This window comes from Odocoileus virginianus, chromosome 14 (genome assembly GCF_023699985.2).
Source record: "Odocoileus virginianus isolate 20LAN1187 ecotype Illinois chromosome 14, Ovbor_1.2, whole genome shotgun sequence".
Lineage (NCBI taxonomy): Eukaryota > Metazoa > Chordata > Mammalia > Artiodactyla > Cervidae > Odocoileus > Odocoileus virginianus.
Window position 1 is genome coordinate 6,107,246 of NC_069687.1, and position 17,522 is coordinate 6,124,767.

Below are 17,522 nucleotides of genomic sequence, written 5' to 3' on the forward strand. Positions count from 1 at the left end.
GATTAATAAGAAATAAATTTAACTGTAGCTTAAAATGAAAGTGAAACTGTTAGTCACTCAGTCGTATTGGACTCTGTGCGACCCCATGGACCTTAGCCGGCCAGGCTCCGTTGTCCATGGAATTCTCAAGAATACTGGAGTTGGTTGCCATTCCCTTCTCCAGGGGATCTTCCCGACCCAGGGATCACACCCAGCATTGCAGGCAGATTCTTTACCATCTGAGCCACCAGGGAAACACTAACTGTAGCTTAACTGCACTGCTAAGACAAATCTCATTTTAACACATGATTTTAGAAAGAGGTGTGGCCCAAGCGCACAAGAGCTAATATACAATAAGAAATGTTTATTGAGAGGGAGGTAACAGAAAAAAGTTGTATATCAATGAGGAATCAGGAGTAAATATTTTTAAGTCCCCATCATTTTTTTGAATAATAAACTATGGGTGTGTATGTGTCTATATATATATATATGTGTGTGTGTGTATGTGTATGTATATATATATATAAACACAGAGAGAGAACATTCATACATATTAATGAGTGAAATTATTTAAAACACTAGCTTGCCTTTAGGTTTTTAAGCATTTTTGCCTAAATGATTAGAGACAAAAAATTTATAGTATCTGATAAGTTGTATTTTACTAGAAATTGCTCTTTCTAGCCTTAAGTGTCTAAAAATCAGGAATGGCCCTTCCATCTCCTGAAATATTTTTAAGTCACTTATTGGTATTCAAAATGTGTAAAAATAAACATTAATATGTCTGTATCTAAAGAGGATCACAGACTCTAAGTGGTTTTGATATAGTTCAGGAACCCTAGACCTGCAAAAATAATGGATGACACGACCAATTTCAGGCAGTTGATAAAGAGTCTGCATAATATCTATCTTATCAATTTCTATGTAACAAATTACCCCCAAACTTAGTGGTTTTAAAGAACATAGACATCTCACAGTTTCTGTGGGCTGGAGTTTGGGAGCATCTTAAATGGTTCTGGCATAGACTTCCCCATGAGGCTTCAGGCTGCTGGGGGCTGTGCTCCGGATGTGGCTTCTCCCCTGGTGGGCAGGTTAACTTCCTGTTGGCTGGAGACCTCAGGTCTTCATCACTGGACCTCTTCACGTGTTGCTTGAGTGTCCTCACAATATGGCCGCTTGCTTCCCCAGAGGGAAGGATCCAAGAGAGAGCCAGGTAGAAGTTGCAGTGTCTCTTACAGAAGGTCATTTCTGGCTATGCCTACAGTATTCTATTAGTTACACAAGTCACTCCTGGCCATTATGGGGAGGGACAGTACAAGGGAGGTGAGGATGACTGGGGCCATCTTGGAAGCCAGTTACCACACAATCTAAGGCAAAGGGTTGGTGAAGCAGCTTCAGCTGCTTTCAGAGACCATACAGTATGTTTGCAGGAGTGAATCAAATTTAAATTCAGAAAATATATTTGGGATCCTAAATAAAAGTGTTAATGTTAGTCGCTCAGTCATGTCTGACTCTGTGACCCCGTGGACCGTAGCCCACCTGGCTCCCCCCAGTCCATGGAATTCTCCAGGCAAGAGCACTGGAGTGGGTTGCCATTCCTTTCTCCAGAGGACCTTCCCAACCCAGGGATCAAACCTGAGTCTCCTGCATCGCAGGCAGTCTTTACTGTCTGAGCCAGGAGGGAAGCTCCTAAAGTAAATACATAACTTAAAACTTGAAAATACAGAAGCTTAAATGTCATGCAGTACCAATTAATTTTAAAAGAAATCTGAAACCTATGGCCTTTTCATCCTGAGGCAGAGTGTGGGCACGGGTATATAAATATCTGAGTTCCTACTTTTGGTTCTTTGGGGTGTATACCCAGCAGTGGAACTGCGAGTTCATCCAATAATTCTGTTTCATTTTTTTGAAGAAACATCATACTCTTTTCTGTCGTGCCTATACCATTTTACATTTCCCCTAGGATGCTTACTGGTTCTAATTTCTCTACATCCTCAGCGACACTTGTTATTTTCTTTAAAAAAAAAAAAAAAGCTATCCTAATGAGTGTGAATTGGCAGTTATTTTTGTTTCATGGCCCATCTTAAACAATACTGTATGTATTACCTGAAACTCAAATTGTCAGCAGCAATTTAGGGCTTCTTTATTAGGTCTTCGGGGTTTCCCAGGTGGCACAGTGGTAAAGAATCCACCTCGCAAGTCAGGAAATACAAGAGAAGTGGGTTCAGTCCCTGGGTGGGAAAGATCCCCTGGAGGAGGAAATGGCAACCCACTCCAGTATTCTTGCTCGGAGAATCCCATGGACAAAGGAGCCTGGTGGGCTACAGTCCATGGGGTCTGAGTCAGACACAACTGAACACATAATAGGTCTTTATGTAAAACGTAAGCACGTTGCTGTGTAGGTAAAGTTGTAACGCACACGCAGGTGTTGTCTTCTTCTATCCTGACTCATCAAGGTTAGCTAAACGCGTACAAAACTCTAAGGAATCTCACATTTGCCCCCAGCCTGTATGCGCCGAGAGGGGAAGCTGTGCCGTCACTTCGTTAGTGGCTGTGTCCCAGACTCTTCACCTCCCCTCAGTTCAGCTCAGTCGCTTGGTCATGTCCGACTCTTCGCGACCCCATGGACCGCAGCACACCAGGCCTCCCTGTCCATCACCAGCTCCCGGAGTTTACTCAGACTCATGTCCATTGGGTCGGTGATGCCATCCAACCACCTCATTCTCTGTTGTCCCCTTCTCCTCCTGCCTTCAGTCTTTCCCAGCATCAGGGTCTTTTCAAATGAGTCAGCTCTTCGCATCAGGTGGCCAAAGTACTGGAGTTTCAGCTTCAGCATCAGTCCTTCCAATGAACACCCAGGACTGATCTCCTTTAGGATGGACTGGTTGGATGTCCTTGCAGTCCAAGGGACTCTCAAGAGTCTTCTCCAACACCACAGTTCAAAAGCATCCATTCTTCGGTGCTCAGCTTACCACCCCTAGTACTCTGATTGATGGCATTCTACTGTTTGCCTTTATAGTCCTTGTTATTACTGTAACTGGACATTAGTTGGCGTCCTTCCTCATTTAATGCTTCCCCCAAACTCAGCTCTGAGCTTTAGGAAGAGACATCTCCTTTCCTGGAAGTTGGTAAAGAAACCAGAATTTTGTCTTTCAATCAAAAAACAGGATTTGACTTTTATGATTTTACTTCTTCTACTTAAGAATACTTACAATATAAAATCACTTAACAGTTCAAACAGAAGCATATTTCTTTGATATCAGAATTATGACACTGTAATGAACTGTAAGGATGAGGACCACATAAGCCAGAATGGGAAGGAGGGGCTGGCCCTGAGAGGAGAAGTGTTGTCAGTAAGAATGGACTAGAATAGAGAAAGTGGATCACATGGCTTTCTTCCCCCATCTTGATTATAAAAATGTAACATCAAAAAAATTAATGGGAAAGTTTAGCAACATGTTTATGTATTCCATACCCAGGGGAATGATGTTTTGCAAAAAATGTAAAACATAAGAAATTGTCCTCTTTTAATGGGAAAGACTACCATTGCTTTCTTAGCAAATATAAGCTTGCACATACGCACCCCTTGGCTTGTTCCCACAGTATCCTCTACGCGGACATTGTTGGGTTCACCCGTCTGGCCAGTGACTGCTCGCCTGGAGAACTCGTCCACATGCTGAATGAACTCTTTGGAAAGTTCGATCAAATTGCAAAGGTGAGTATTTGTGACTGCTTTCTATTTTGAGGATATATAAAATTTGGGCTTACCTTTTCTTGGTCCTTACCAGTTTTTTGCCTCTTCATAAAAGCATCCTTTAGGAATCTTAGCTTTGTTGGACTTATTTGCCATTGGTAAGTCTCAGACCTACACTGGGAAAGAGAAAATGCTGTAGCATATAACTAGCATATGCTTTCATTTATTTTTAAGACTCTGGCTTATATATAATTCAGCACGCATATAATAAATACATTCAAGATAACGAGACTTGATTTGCACATCTCTCTGCACTGTGCTGTTCTTAGCTTCTCTTTTTAGGCATTTTGGTGTCAGTGAGTTGGAAACATAATTTCCTCTCCAGTTGTAACCTTTACACATTCACAGTGTTAAGCAGCATGCTGGGAAAATCCTTAAGACAGGATGCGTCCCTTCTTCCTAAGGCCTTATTTACTGCTGTCTGATTTTCATCCACTGGCCCTTGTGCCACTTGCAGAGATGTAAGCTCAGTATTCACCATTCATATGCTCATTTGTGGGAAGTTTCACAGAGAAGAAATGATGACAGCTGATTTAAAACCATACCAGACCACACTCCAGACTTATTTATTGGAACGATTAAGATTTCTGGTGGGAATGTTGGTATTTTTTTCTTGCTAGCCCTCTATTTCTGTCTCATAAAATGTTTCTGGTCTTAATTTTTGTCTTTGAATGGTTCCCAACAAAAATCCTTTATTATGCTTATCAAAATGTATTTTTTACATTAGGAAGAGTTAGTTCTAAGTTCAGTTCATGGTGAAATTTCCCTCACACTTAAACAATAGAGAACATTCCGGCCAAGCTCCCAGGCACAAATCTGGCTTTCAGATGTTCACAGAGTCACTCCTCGGTCAAGCTCCCCATGAAATGCCTTATATTGCCCAACTGACCATGAAGATTTCACTGGGGATTCTAAACAATTCACTGAGACTACTGCTCTGATTCCTTCCTTTACCAAACCAAAGGAAAAGGTTGCATTGGGGTTGGGAGGGCTCATCTTTAGGAGAAAAAAGAAAACAAATATCTTGACTACATTCTCCATGAAGGAGCAGCCAGTTGTCTATGTTGCCAATTATTGGTTCCTTGTGACCTAAGCAGGGGAAAGGAAATACTTGTCAGTGAATGATTATTAAACCAAATAAAAGCATAGAGAGATTATCTGTTAAAAAATAACATCTTGGAAGTTTTAGTTAATAAAAGGTCATTTTTGCTGCCCTACCTGGTGACACGTTAGGAAGAAACTTTCCAATCATGGCTGGTGACAACAAGGTTCCAGTGTTCTGATGGCATTTTCCCTGTGTTCAGAGCTCTGTGTCCAAATTACTTCTATTTATAAGGACACCAATCATACAGGATTAGGGGCCCACCCTACTCCTGTATGGAGCAGGAAATGGCAACACACTCCAGTATTCTTGCCTGGAAAATCCCATGGACAGAGGAGGCTGGTGGGCTACAGTCCATGTGGTCACACAGAGTCGGACACGACTGAGGGAGAAACAGTTTCTACTCCTGTATAACCTTATCTTAGTTAATTATGTCTACAATGACCCTATTGCCAAATAAAGTCACATTTACAGGTACCAGGGGTTAGAATTTCAATATATGAATTTGAGGAGGACTGAGTTTATATCACACAGAAGACATAATCAGTGTGATTTCCTGCTCATCTCTGATGATTATAACAAAGGAATGTCCAGGCAATATCAGAGTCTAGACTAGGATAGCTTGGTCCACCCTTTGTTGGTCACAGGGGCAGCATGCTTTGGATATCAGTTCATGTCTCATAGTTCAGATCATGGAATCAGAGAGGCTTGTAAGCAAACAGCTCAGCCCATTGAGTGAATGCCACAAAAAGCACATTACTTTAAGGAACTCAGCGTCATTGCTCATTCACTGTGATATTTTATCCACTTTAATGGGGTATAGTTGGCTTACAAAAAGCTGTACATATTTAATATGCATACAACTTATTGAGCCTTAGGGATACACCCTTGAAACCATCACTACAATCTATGCCATAGTCATCTATCACCTACAGATCTTCATTTTGCCCTTTTAATTTATTATCATTTTTATCATCATCATCATCATTATTATTTTGTGATTAAAACACTTAAGATCTACCTTTTGCAGCCGTGTTTAGGTATACAGTATAGTATCATTAGTTATAGACACTGTGCTGTACAGTAGATCTCTAGGACTTACTCATCATGCCTAACTGGAACTTTTTACCATTTGACCAATACTTCCCCACTTTCCCCCTCTCCCAGGCCTGGAAACCATCATTCTACAGTCCGTTTCTGTGTTTGACCAATGAGACTCCTCATATGCATGGTATCATGTAGCCTTTGTCATTCTGTCTCTGGCTTATTTCACTCTGGTGTTGCTGTTGTTCAGTCACTGAGTCCTGTCCAACTCTTTTCGACCTCGTGGACGCTAGCACACCAGGCTTCTCTGTCCTTCACTATCTCCCGGAGCTTGCTCATACTCATGTCTGTTGAGTCAGTGATGCTATCCAACCATCTCATCCTCTGTCGTCCCCTTCTCCTACTTCCTTCAATCTTTCCCAGCATCCGAGTCTTTTCTAATGGGTTGGCTCTTTGCATCAAGTGGCCAAAGTACTGGAGCTTCAGCCTCAGCATCAGCCCTTCCAATGAATATTCAAGACTGATTTCCTTTAGGATGGACTGGTTGGATCTCCTTGCAGTCCAAGGGACTCTTAAGAGTCTTCTCCAACACCACAGTTCAAAAGCTCGAAGAAGGCTGGGCGCTGAAGAATTTATTTTAATTAACAAATCAAATTCAACAGCACATTAAGAAAAATCATATACCATGACCAAATGGGATTTATCTCTGGGATGCAAGTTGGATGGCATAGCAAATCAGTTGATGAGATATATACATACTGCATTAACATAATGAAGGATAAAAAACACATAATCATCTCAATTGCAGAAAGAGCATTTGACAAAACTGAACACCTTTTTATGAGTAAAACCTCTCAACTAATAAGAAGGAACTCAGCTCAACACAATAAAGCTATATGTGAAAAGCCCACCATGAACATCATATTCAGCCGTGAAAAACAAACCTTTTCTTCTAAGACTGGGGAGAAGACAAGGACCTGCTCTCACCAGTTCATTTCAACATAGTGCTAGAAGTTCTTGACACAGGCCTTAGGCAAGAAAAAGAAAGGCATTCAAGTCAAAAATGTAGTAAAATTATTACTGTTTGCATATGATATGACCTTATATGTAGAAAACTTTAAAGAGTTCACAAAAATTTGCTGGTGGCGGTGGTTGGTGGTTTAGTCGTGAAGTCGTGTCTGACTCTTTGTGACCCCATGGACTGTAGCCTGCCAGGCTCCTCTGTCCATGGGATTCTCCAGGCAAGAATACTGGAGTGGGTTGCCATTTCCTCCTCCAGGAGATCTTTCCGACCCAGGGACTGAACCCAGGTCTCCTGCCTTGCAGGTAGATTCTTTACCAACTGAGCTACGAGGGAAGCATAAAAATCTGTTAGTACTATTAAACTCAGTAAAGTTGCAGGATACAAAGTATGTGTACAATAATCTGTTGTGCTTCTATACACTAACAATGAAGTATCTCAAAAGAAAATCAAGGAAACAATTCCATCTACATTATCATCAAAAAGAATGAAAAACTTAGGGATAAACTTAACTAAAGAGACTATACTGTCGTGTCTGATTCTTTATGACCCCATCAACTGTAGCCCATAAGACTCCTCTGGCCATGGTATTTTACCAGCAAGAATACTGAAGTGGGTTGTCATTTCCTACTCCAGGGAATCTTCCTGACCCAGGGATCAAACCCACGTCTCCTACGTCTCCTGCATTAGCAGGCAGTTCTTTACCACTGCACCACCTGAGAAGCCCTAACTAAGCAAGTGAATGACTTACACACCAAAAACTATAAGACATTGATGAAAGAAATATAAGTAGGCACAAATAAGTAGAAAGATATTCCATATTCATGGGTTGGAAGAATTCATCTTGTTAAAATAGTACCCAAAGCCATCTACAGATGCAATGCAATCCCAATCAAAAGCCCAATACAGTTTTTACAGAAGTAGAAAAAAATCAATCCTAAAATTTATATAGAATCACAAGAGACCACAGATACCCAAAGCAATTTTGAGCAAGAAGAACAAAGCTAGAGCCTTCATACTTCCTGGTTTCAAAATATCTTCCAGCTACAACAATTCAAACCAGTAGGATACTAGGAACAGACATATAGACCAATAGAACACCATAGAGAGACCAGAAATAATCCCATGCAGTCAACTGGTCTTTGTTAAGGCTACCAAGATTTCACTGTTATTAATCTTACTGTTTCTAGACTCAGAATACATATTTAGGAAGTGAAAGTCGCTCAATCATGTCCGACTCTTTGCAACCCCATGGACTATATAGTCCATGGAATTCTCCAGGCCAGAATGCTGGAGTGGGTAGCCTTTCTCTTCTCCAGGGGATCTTCCCAACCCAGGAATTGAAGAAGGGTCTCCTGCACTGCAGGCAGATTCTTTACCAACTGAGCTATCAGAGAGGTAAACCTGATTAGTAAACAATGTTTTTCCTTTTTATTATATAAAATTGCTATCAAGATTTATTAACACACCCTCTGCAGTGCTGTAGATAAGCATGGAAGTACACAAGCTCTCAATGAGACAGGGAGAGAAATATGCGAAAACCTTCCAAAAATCTAACGCATGTTTTAAGGACAAAAAGATCTTATGTTCATTTTATTATTTCAAATATTTTCAGTTTATCCATAAGCCTGTGTGTTAAGAAGGGGAAAAAAAATATGTGTTTGGTACTTCTATATCTATGTATTTATTTTTAATTTGAGTGAAGAGTCTATAAGCTAGTTGAAAAGGTTAGAAATGGATGTAGGATTGATGCATATGAATGAAATTGATCTCGATATTGTAATATAAATACAACCCAGCCAAGAAAAATGAGTTTGTTTAACTTGATATTAAAATGGTTTAACCTAAGGTCAGAATTAAGTTTTAAATCATTTGGCAATGTTGAATGGTGGCTCATTATAATGCATTATACTGTAGTGATGTTTATCAGAAGCTACATGTCTGCAGGTAAGAATTCACTTCAGCTTTGAAAGAAGTGAGGAAAACCATGACCATAGTAGGAAATGACATACAATTCTAATTCCAATTGAGTTCTGATCACCATTTTCTATCCTGAAAAATTCTACTCTGCACAGAACGTTTCATTTCACTGTCAGTATTTGAGGATGTTCAGACTACAAAGCATGGGCCTATCTTCACATTTCTCTGCTAAGTGTAATTCATTCCAGAATACTCTCTCAGCCTTCCCCTCCCACCCCTTGCCCTCATCCTTCCTGCTTTGGTAAAGGGGTGTGTGGGTGAGAGTGGCTCAGTCTTGATGGGCAGTTAAGGGAAACTGAACTGGTTTGCGGCTTCTCAGGTTGGCACGGTGGTAAAGAATTCTCCTGCCAATGCAGGAGACGCAAGAGGCAGGGGTTCAATCCCTGGGTCAGGAAGATCCCCTAGGGAGGAGGGCATGGCAGCCAACTCCAGTATTCTTGCCTGGAGAATCCCATGGACAGAGGAGCCTGGCGGGCTACAGTCCATAGGGTCTCAAAGAGTTGGACACAAGTGAAGCAACTTAGCACACGTGCAATGCAGTTGAAATTCTGTGACTTCTTCTTTCAGGAGAATGAATGCATGAGAATAAAAATTTTAGGAGACTGCTACTACTGTGTGTCCGGACTGCCTATATCTCTCCCTAACCATGCCAAGAATTGTGTGAAAATGGGACTGGATATGTGTGAAGCCATAAAGTAAGTGTAATGCTTAGCAAGAGCCTTTTAAACTGCATAATACATTTTCATTGTCGTTCTTACAACTGTTTCTGGTTTTTTGTCTACTGAAACTATATACATGATTGTTCATTTAAACGGGCAAAGACTCTTTTATCGGCATGTGAGAACTCAGTCCAGAGTAAGGCTCTGTGTTTTGTATTGTTATTATTTATCTATTTCACAGAAACACTGTTAGAAATGGGAAGGGGCTGTGTCATTAATTTCAAAGATAATTTCTTTGTAAGCAATTGAAAAGTCTCCTCAAATCTTAAGGGAAAATTTTGTACTCTGAATGTCTCTCTTGATTTTTGACAAGTACATGTAAATTGTAAGAGAGAAAGTAGTTTTTACCATCAGACTGCAATGAATAGGAAAATCCAGCCCAGAATAACTTCATCTAATCAAATACACTCAGCTCTGTAAGTATCGTTTCAGTTTTTATCCATAATAGTTTTCTGCTTTGTATCTGTAGTTTCTTTCATTGTAAGATTTGTAGAGAATATTTGCTTACAAAGAATAATGGTATCATTATAGCTGACAAGTGTAGCGTGAAAATGTGAGCTACAAAGTGACTTTTCACTGCTGGTACCGTAATGCATACTTCTTTATAACTGCCTTCATAGAAGCCATGATAGTCTTATAAATGATAAAAGCTCTTGTTTGTTGATTGTTTGATTGAAAAATTTCAGTTCGAGGGTTTTTTGGTAGGGGGTTGCCTATTTTTGGTCAAGTGATTTTCTCTTCTCCTCCACATATTTTTGTTCTAAATGGGATGGGCGTTATGTGCTTGATGTTTGAATTCCTTTTCTCAGGATTGGAGTAACTGGGACTTTAAGTGAGAAAGCAACAAATCAAGTTAGTTGTCGCTGTGTTTAGCCCACTGTGATATTGGCCGTGGGCTGAAATGGACTGAGAGGTTTGACGGTGGGTTTCCAGTGCTTTCGAGGGAAGAATGATGAAACCTCCAGCCTCAGCAGAGTCTGCAGACCTGAATGTTGAGACTCACTAGCTCAGCGGTGTCGGGGCCACTACGCAGCAGTCAGGAATGGTGGGCAGAGACATAGGGAGGAAAGGAAGGAAGAATCGAGAAGGGAGAGGTGGGCAATGTGGCCTCAGCTTGCCACCTGAGATACTTTGTATGGGAATTAGCTGTCCCCACTTCTTCTCCCCCAAAATAAAGCATCTGTCTTTTTGGAGGCATGAGGAAAAAAAAGCTTTTCAACTGTATTCTAAAAGTCATTAACTATTCAGGACATTATGGGTCTAGATGTAAGTGCATTCAATCCATGTAAAATTAACAGATATTCTCACATTTGTAACCACCCCGGGAAGCCACCTTAGTGTTTGAAACCAAACATGAGAGGAAACAGGCTTTATGAATGGGTTTTGTGAAGGATGAAATTATGGGAATCAGTAGCACATTTGATTCAACAAAATACTCTTGTTGTTGTTTAGTTGCTCAGTCATATCTGACTCTTTGTGACCCCATGGACTGTAGCCCGCCAGGCTCCTCTGTCCGTGAGATTCTCCAGGCAAGAATCCTGGAGTGGGTAGCCATTCCCTTCTCCAGGGATCGAACCCAGGTCTCCTGCATTGCCGGCAGATTCTTTACCATCTGGGCCTCCAGGGAAGCCCAGGGAAAGAGAGAACACCTCGGCAGATTTTGGAAACTCTTTGTTCTCTCACATACACAAGCAAGCATTTCCAGTCCCAATACTTAAGCCATAAGATGAGAGTGAATACAGGAATTTCAGGTTTTGAAGCTGGTGAGGAGAAAGCATACCCTTAGCACTTGGAATTTTGCCAGATGACCTCCAGTTTTCCTGGGAACCAGCAACACAGATCCAGGGATGTTTGTCCGTGTTTTTCCCTCGGTGCAGGGACCTCCACGTTTATTCAGAGCCTCATTCCCTGTTAGCTAGATCACCACTGCAGAAGTTCTTCAGCTGCAGTTTTGGAATATTCCTGGCATTTAAAGAGACCTCTTTCCCTCCTTTCATGAAAATGTAAACTTTTCTTAATCAAGGCAGTGCTCTCAGAACCCTGATTTTGTAAGTGATTAAAGCTCCTCTTAAATTAGAAAGATAGTCTACTATTAGCGCAAACTCTAAGCCATCATTTCAACATTTGTCTATAGATCACACAGATTTCATCTGCATCTACATGCATAAAATTTTTCTGGTCAGTGAGTTCATCTGAACCCTTGATCAACTCATTCTTCTAAAACAGACATTAAGCCCATGAAGATGATTAATTCAAAGACTCGAGTTACTAACCAGTCACTGCTGTCAGACTGGCTTTATGATTACTCCTGGACACTGTCAGGAAGCGGGGCTCGCTCAGCAGGGTGGGAACAGAGATGAACCAGTGTGAGCAAGCCCAGAGGGGAGAACCAGACACCCCCTGGCAGCCATTTGCACTCAGAGCTTATGTAGGCAAAGCGGCAAGGCAAGCCTCCTGTGTCATGGAGATACTCCTTCTGGGAGCAGGACTGAAGGGTGTGGACAACTTGCAAAGTACTTGATATAGGTTGTCATTTTTATGACAAAATATAAACAGAGAAGATGAAGAAGGCCATGGCACCCCACTCCAGTGCTCTTGCCTGGAAAATCCCATGGACGGAAGAGCCTGGTGGGCTGCAGTCCATGGGTTCACGCAGAGTCGGACACGACTGAGCGACTTCACTTTCACTTTTCACTTCCATGCATTGGAGAAGGAAATGGCAGCCCACTCCAGTGTTCTTGCCTGGAGAATCCCAGGGACGGGGGAGCCTGGTGGGCTGCCGTCTATGGGGTTGCACAGAGTCAGACACGAGTGAAGCGACTTAGCAGCAGCAAACAGAAAAGGATGATAGAAAGGGAAGGGAAAGAAACAGGAGGTCATTTCTGTTTACGTCATGGACCCTTTCCTTTTTATCGTAGTACGCTCGGGTGGTTCTGATTCATCATTTAAGCCTGACGTTCATTGTTCATCGTTGTTCGTTGTTGTTCAGTCTCTCAGTCGTGTCTGACTCTTTGCAACCCCCGTGGACGGCAGCACACCAGCCTTCCCTGCCCTTCACCATCTCCCAGAGCTTGCTCAAAGTCATGCCCATTGGGTCGGTGATGCCATCCCACACGCTTACCTGTGTCATTTTGAGATGTTTCGGGTTCTACTGCATCCCACACCTGGGAGCCCTTCCTCGAAACTGTGCCTCAATCAATGTCATCACTTCCCTCCACGTTTCCTCTTGGGGTGGTTCACTCCATGGAACTAGGGACACCTTCCTGCTAGGGGCACTTTCTTCTTTTACGACTATGTTGTAATCGATAAACATACTTAACTGGAAGAAACAAATAGGCATCACCAAGCATTGCCATTTTCCCTTAAAGGAAGTTGTCTTTTTTCTTTTTTTTTTTAATTGGAATATAATTGCCTTACAACGTTGTATTCGTTTCCACTACTCAGTGAAGTGAGTCAGCTAGTGTACAGGTGTATATATGAATATCTGTCCCCTCCCTCGGGGATCTCCCCCCCCAACCCCTCAGGGTCATCACAGAGCACGGAGCTGGGCCCCTGTGCCATGCAGCAGCTCCCAGCTAGCCATCTGTTTTCCACATGGTCATGTATGTATGTCTGTCCTAATCAAAGGAAGTTCTTCATTTGTCTCTTTCAATGAATTGGTGACAGGATCTGTTTTTTAAGTGGTTTTTACAATTCATTTCTTTTTAATGATACCTTATGCATTATTAAAGCTTCTTAAAAAGGACTCTCTTCTCCTTTTTTGTTAAAGAAATGTGCACGGTGGAAAAGCATTCAGCTTGTGGTTATTTTCTTTTTTAATTCCTATTCAGGCTGAAGTCATTTAAGCTCACAAATAAGCCCTATTGTTTCATCAGCAGAAATTATTCCTTGGGGAATAATAATAATAATAATAATAATAATAATAATAACTCTATGCTAAGCATTAGAGTTGCGAATGGCATCTAAGATTGTTTCTAACAATACAAGGCAATGTCTCAGGAGTCCAGTATGAAAACTTCAAGGAGGGGTTCAGCGCATGATGGGTGCTTGATACATATTGGTTGGAAAAGTAGAAGCTACAACCAAAATGTTGCATCACGGCCCCAGCCAGCCTGAGGCTTTACTGGCTGGAGCATTGGCTTGGTGCTAATGGGTTAGCCTGGTAATAACTGGAGAGAAAAACCCTTTCTCTGGCCTCAGAGCAGCAATCTTCCACCACAGGAGGAACTCATGACCATATTTCCAACAGTCTGAGACATTATGAATAATAAAATGCCCAGAACATTGGCCAGGAATGACAGGAAGAAGAGACTGGCCCTGGAGGGTGATGTGACTTTCCTTCTTTCTAGGAAAGTGAGGGACGCCACCGGAGTGGACATCAACATGCGCGTGGGGGTGCACTCTGGGAACGTCCTCTGCGGCGTCATCGGGCTGCAGAAGTGGCAGTACGACGTGTGGTCACATGACGTCACCCTGGCCAATCACATGGAAGCCGGAGGGGTCCCCGGGTAAGGCGGGATGCGGGCGTCCTCCCATCCAGCAGGCTCCGGGGTGGGAGTCCTGGGTCCACAGGCTGAGAGCTGACTGCCCAGCGCTCAGTGACTTCTGTTGCCTGGTTAGTACCATGTTACTCAGTAACCTCGTCTGTTAACCAGACGGACATGAGCTCTCAAGTCCCAATTCCACCGCTCCTGGGACCCCGGTTAGAGACTGGATGTCAGACCCTGAGTTACAGACTTTGACCGATTTGCATATTTATGATTAGCAACCTAAGTTAAAGATGGCTTATAATGCACTAGAGATATATGGCCTTTCTCTATTATTGGTGACCTCTGAAATCAGTCCTATTAAAATAAGCAAATGGTACCCTCTGGACAAATGACAAGAAAATCTTTGCAGGTCCTGTAATTTGGAGAAGTATGAGAACAGGCATTGAGGAGGAAAGCCCATACTTTGTGACCCCATGGACTGCAGCCCACCAGGCTCCTCTGTCCATGAGATTTTCCAGGCAAGGATACTGGAATGGATTGCCATTTCCTTCTCCAGGGCATCTTCCCAACCCAGGGATCAAACCCGGGTCTCCTGCACTGCAGGCAGATTCTTTACTGACTGAGCTACAAGGGAAAGCCCATACATATTGGCACGTTTTCTCAAATGACTTTGCCATGCATTTCAGAAAACTATACTCATACCTCCAGATTTGGTATGATCACGTTTTATGTGCTATAATTCACCATGCAGGTTTCTCTGAGTGCAGAGAGGCTCCAAATATTTGCAACTCTTGATATCGTGGAGCATATTCCCAAAGCTATGGGGAACAGACTATGAACCTATAGCCTTTCCTTCACCCGGGGCAGAAGGAATTCTTTCTGAAGTCCCAAATAAATAGAAAATCGTGTGTATTCCTTCTTCTGTATATTGATTGTGGTTTTTCAAATGGAATTTCAGACGTGTTCACATTTCTTCTGTTACCCTACAACACTTGAATGGAGCTTACAAAGTGGAAGAAGGCGATGGTGACATCAGAGACCCGTATTTAAAGCAGCACTTAGTGAAAACTTACTTTGTAATCAACCCCAAGGTCAGTATCATAAAGAGTCTATAATTAGCCCATGACTTCTGTGATTAAAAGTGAAGAGGGCAAATGATATGGGAAGTTTTTTTTCTTTTCTTTTTTTTTTCATTTATTTTTATTAGTTGGAAGCTAATTACTTTACAATATTGTAGTGGTTTTTGCCATACATTGACATGAGTCAGCCATGGATTTACATGTGTTCCCCATCCCGATCCCCCCTCCCACCTCCCTCTCCATCCCATCCCTTTTAGTCAAGTACCAGTGTAATTCTTTGCTAGTCTTTGCCTCTAAAACTATTTTAAATGCCTGTGTTTTGTGAAAATGAATTCAAATATTTATGAAAGAAGCAGTTGAAATGAATTGCTTGTTTATATGACAAGGGTATTGTCTGCATCATAAGACTGTAGAGGTTAGTTAGTCAGTGCTTACCAATGTATACGTTAGTCCATGGGTGTGAACCTCTGGGCCATGGACTGGTACTTCCTGTTAGATCAGCAAGAACATTAGATTAGAAATAACATGCACCATAAATGTAATCCATTTGATCACCCTGAAACCATCCCCCCCCTCCCCAGTCCATGTAAAAAAGTAGGTCCCTGGGGAAGGGCATAGCAACCCACTCCATTATTCTTGCCTGGAGAATTCCATGGACATAGGAGTCTGGCGGGCTACCGTCCATGGGGTCACAGAGAGTCAGACACAGCTAAGCAGCTAACAGATAGGTCCCTGGTGCCAAAAAGGTTGGGTACCACTGTCTTAGTCCATGATGGGCCCTTCCTGGCAGTTAGAAAATTAAATGACAAAAAGTTTGCACAGGACTTCAACTGATAAAAATCTTAATGAGATTAAGTGGATGAAGATATAAGAAAAAAAGAAGAAATTACGGAAAGATTGACAACTAAATGTCATATAAACACTGGGTTGAGCATGTTATGTGCAGGCATGTAAACTTCGACATGATAAAAAGCATCCTTCACGCGCAGACAGCCACTGCCTCTTTCTCTCTTCCCACCACATGTCGGGCCAGAGCAGGGGGCTCGTCAAAAGAGCTCTCATCTCTTTTACCCCTCCCCAAATTCCTGCCAGATGGATACTATTGCTGCTTACAGATTAAGAAACTGAGTCTCAGATGGTTTATGTAACTCCCTTCAAATCACTGGCTGGTTAATGCAGGTAGCAGCAAGGAACTCCTCTGAATTGTCCAAACAAGTATCGCAAAATCAATGAAGTCAAGTTTATGAGTGTTTACTCACAAGAGCCTCCCTAAAATCCCCAGGTTCACCTTTGGGAACAAACTTTCAACTCACTAGACAGTTGACCTGGAGACAGATATGTGACAAGCGGGAGGAACTATAGGGTGATCGGTGTGGGGGGGTGGGGGGGGGAGTGTAGGGAAAAGGTTCAGGAAACGTGTCCAGAGAACACTGTGTTCAGGCAAAGAACACCAAAACACCAATATTCGAGGCCATTTCGCATCCGAAAACAGCCCCAATCCCTACAGCCATCGTTTTAGGAGAAAAACAAAACCATTAAAACATGAAAACAGATCAGCCTATTCTGTCTAAGAGTCGGCGTTAGGAAAACGTCCCTTCCGATGGCTGTTGTTTTTTCCGAAGTTCCAAGCACAGGTGGGTTTTGTTGTCTGAAAAAGGCTCACTGGGCTCCTCTGGGGCGTGGCCGTGCCCCCCGGTGACCCTGCAGGACCGGGGGCAGGAGCCCGCAGGGCGAAGGCGGCGCTGGCAGAGGAATCCGCTCGCGCACGGGAGGCTTCTGGGCGGGCTGGCGGGAGGAGGCGCGCCTGCGGGCCTCCAGGTGTGATGCTGCGTTTCTCACCCCAAGGGAGAGCGGCGGAGCCCTCAGCACCTCTTCAGACCTCGACACACGCTTGACGGAGCGAAGATGAGGGCTTCGGTCCGCATGACCCGGTACCTGGAGTCCTGGGGGGCGGCCAAGCCCTTCGCACATCTGCACCACAGAGACAGCATGACCACGGAGAACGGCAAGATCAGCACCACGGTACGCCCTCCCCGCGCCGGGCTCCCGGTGGCGCCAGCGCCCGGCACGCGCTCGCTCCCCGAAACAGAGGGCGTGTCCTGCCAAAACCGCTGGGCTCCGTAACGAAGGAAGCTTGCTGTCTCTGACTCCCGAGAGAGGCCCCCGACAAACAGCTCTCAGGTTATCATGAGCGTCAGTTGCTTAGGGTTTTAACCGAGGGTGACTTTGCGTGATCACTTTCTTATCGAAGACTGTTACTGACAACGGGCAGTAGCAACTGCGTACCCCTGAACTCTTTTTCAGTCCAGGTTTGTAATTTGCTTTGGCTCCCACGAAGTGGAAAGCTTGAGCATCTT

The 17,522-nt window shown here is 43.0% G+C and overlaps 1 protein-coding gene across 3 annotated transcripts in view; it reads left to right on the forward strand.

Moving 5' to 3' along the window:
- The window catches only part of ADCY2 (adenylate cyclase 2), a 441,756-nt gene that overhangs the window by 295,815 nt on the left and 128,419 nt on the right, over positions 1-17,522 (forward strand). For all 3 annotated transcript variants that reach the window (XM_070476469.1, XM_070476467.1, XM_070476470.1), the window contains 5 exons: positions 3,580-3,691; positions 9,445-9,572; positions 13,946-14,104; positions 15,045-15,177; positions 17,011-17,187. In XM_070476469.1, the coding sequence (XP_070332570.1) occupies positions 3,580-3,691; positions 9,445-9,572; positions 13,946-14,104; positions 15,045-15,177; positions 17,011-17,187 (709 nt within the window). The remainder of the gene's footprint in view (positions 1-3,579; positions 3,692-9,444; positions 9,573-13,945; positions 14,105-15,044; positions 15,178-17,010; positions 17,188-17,522) is intronic.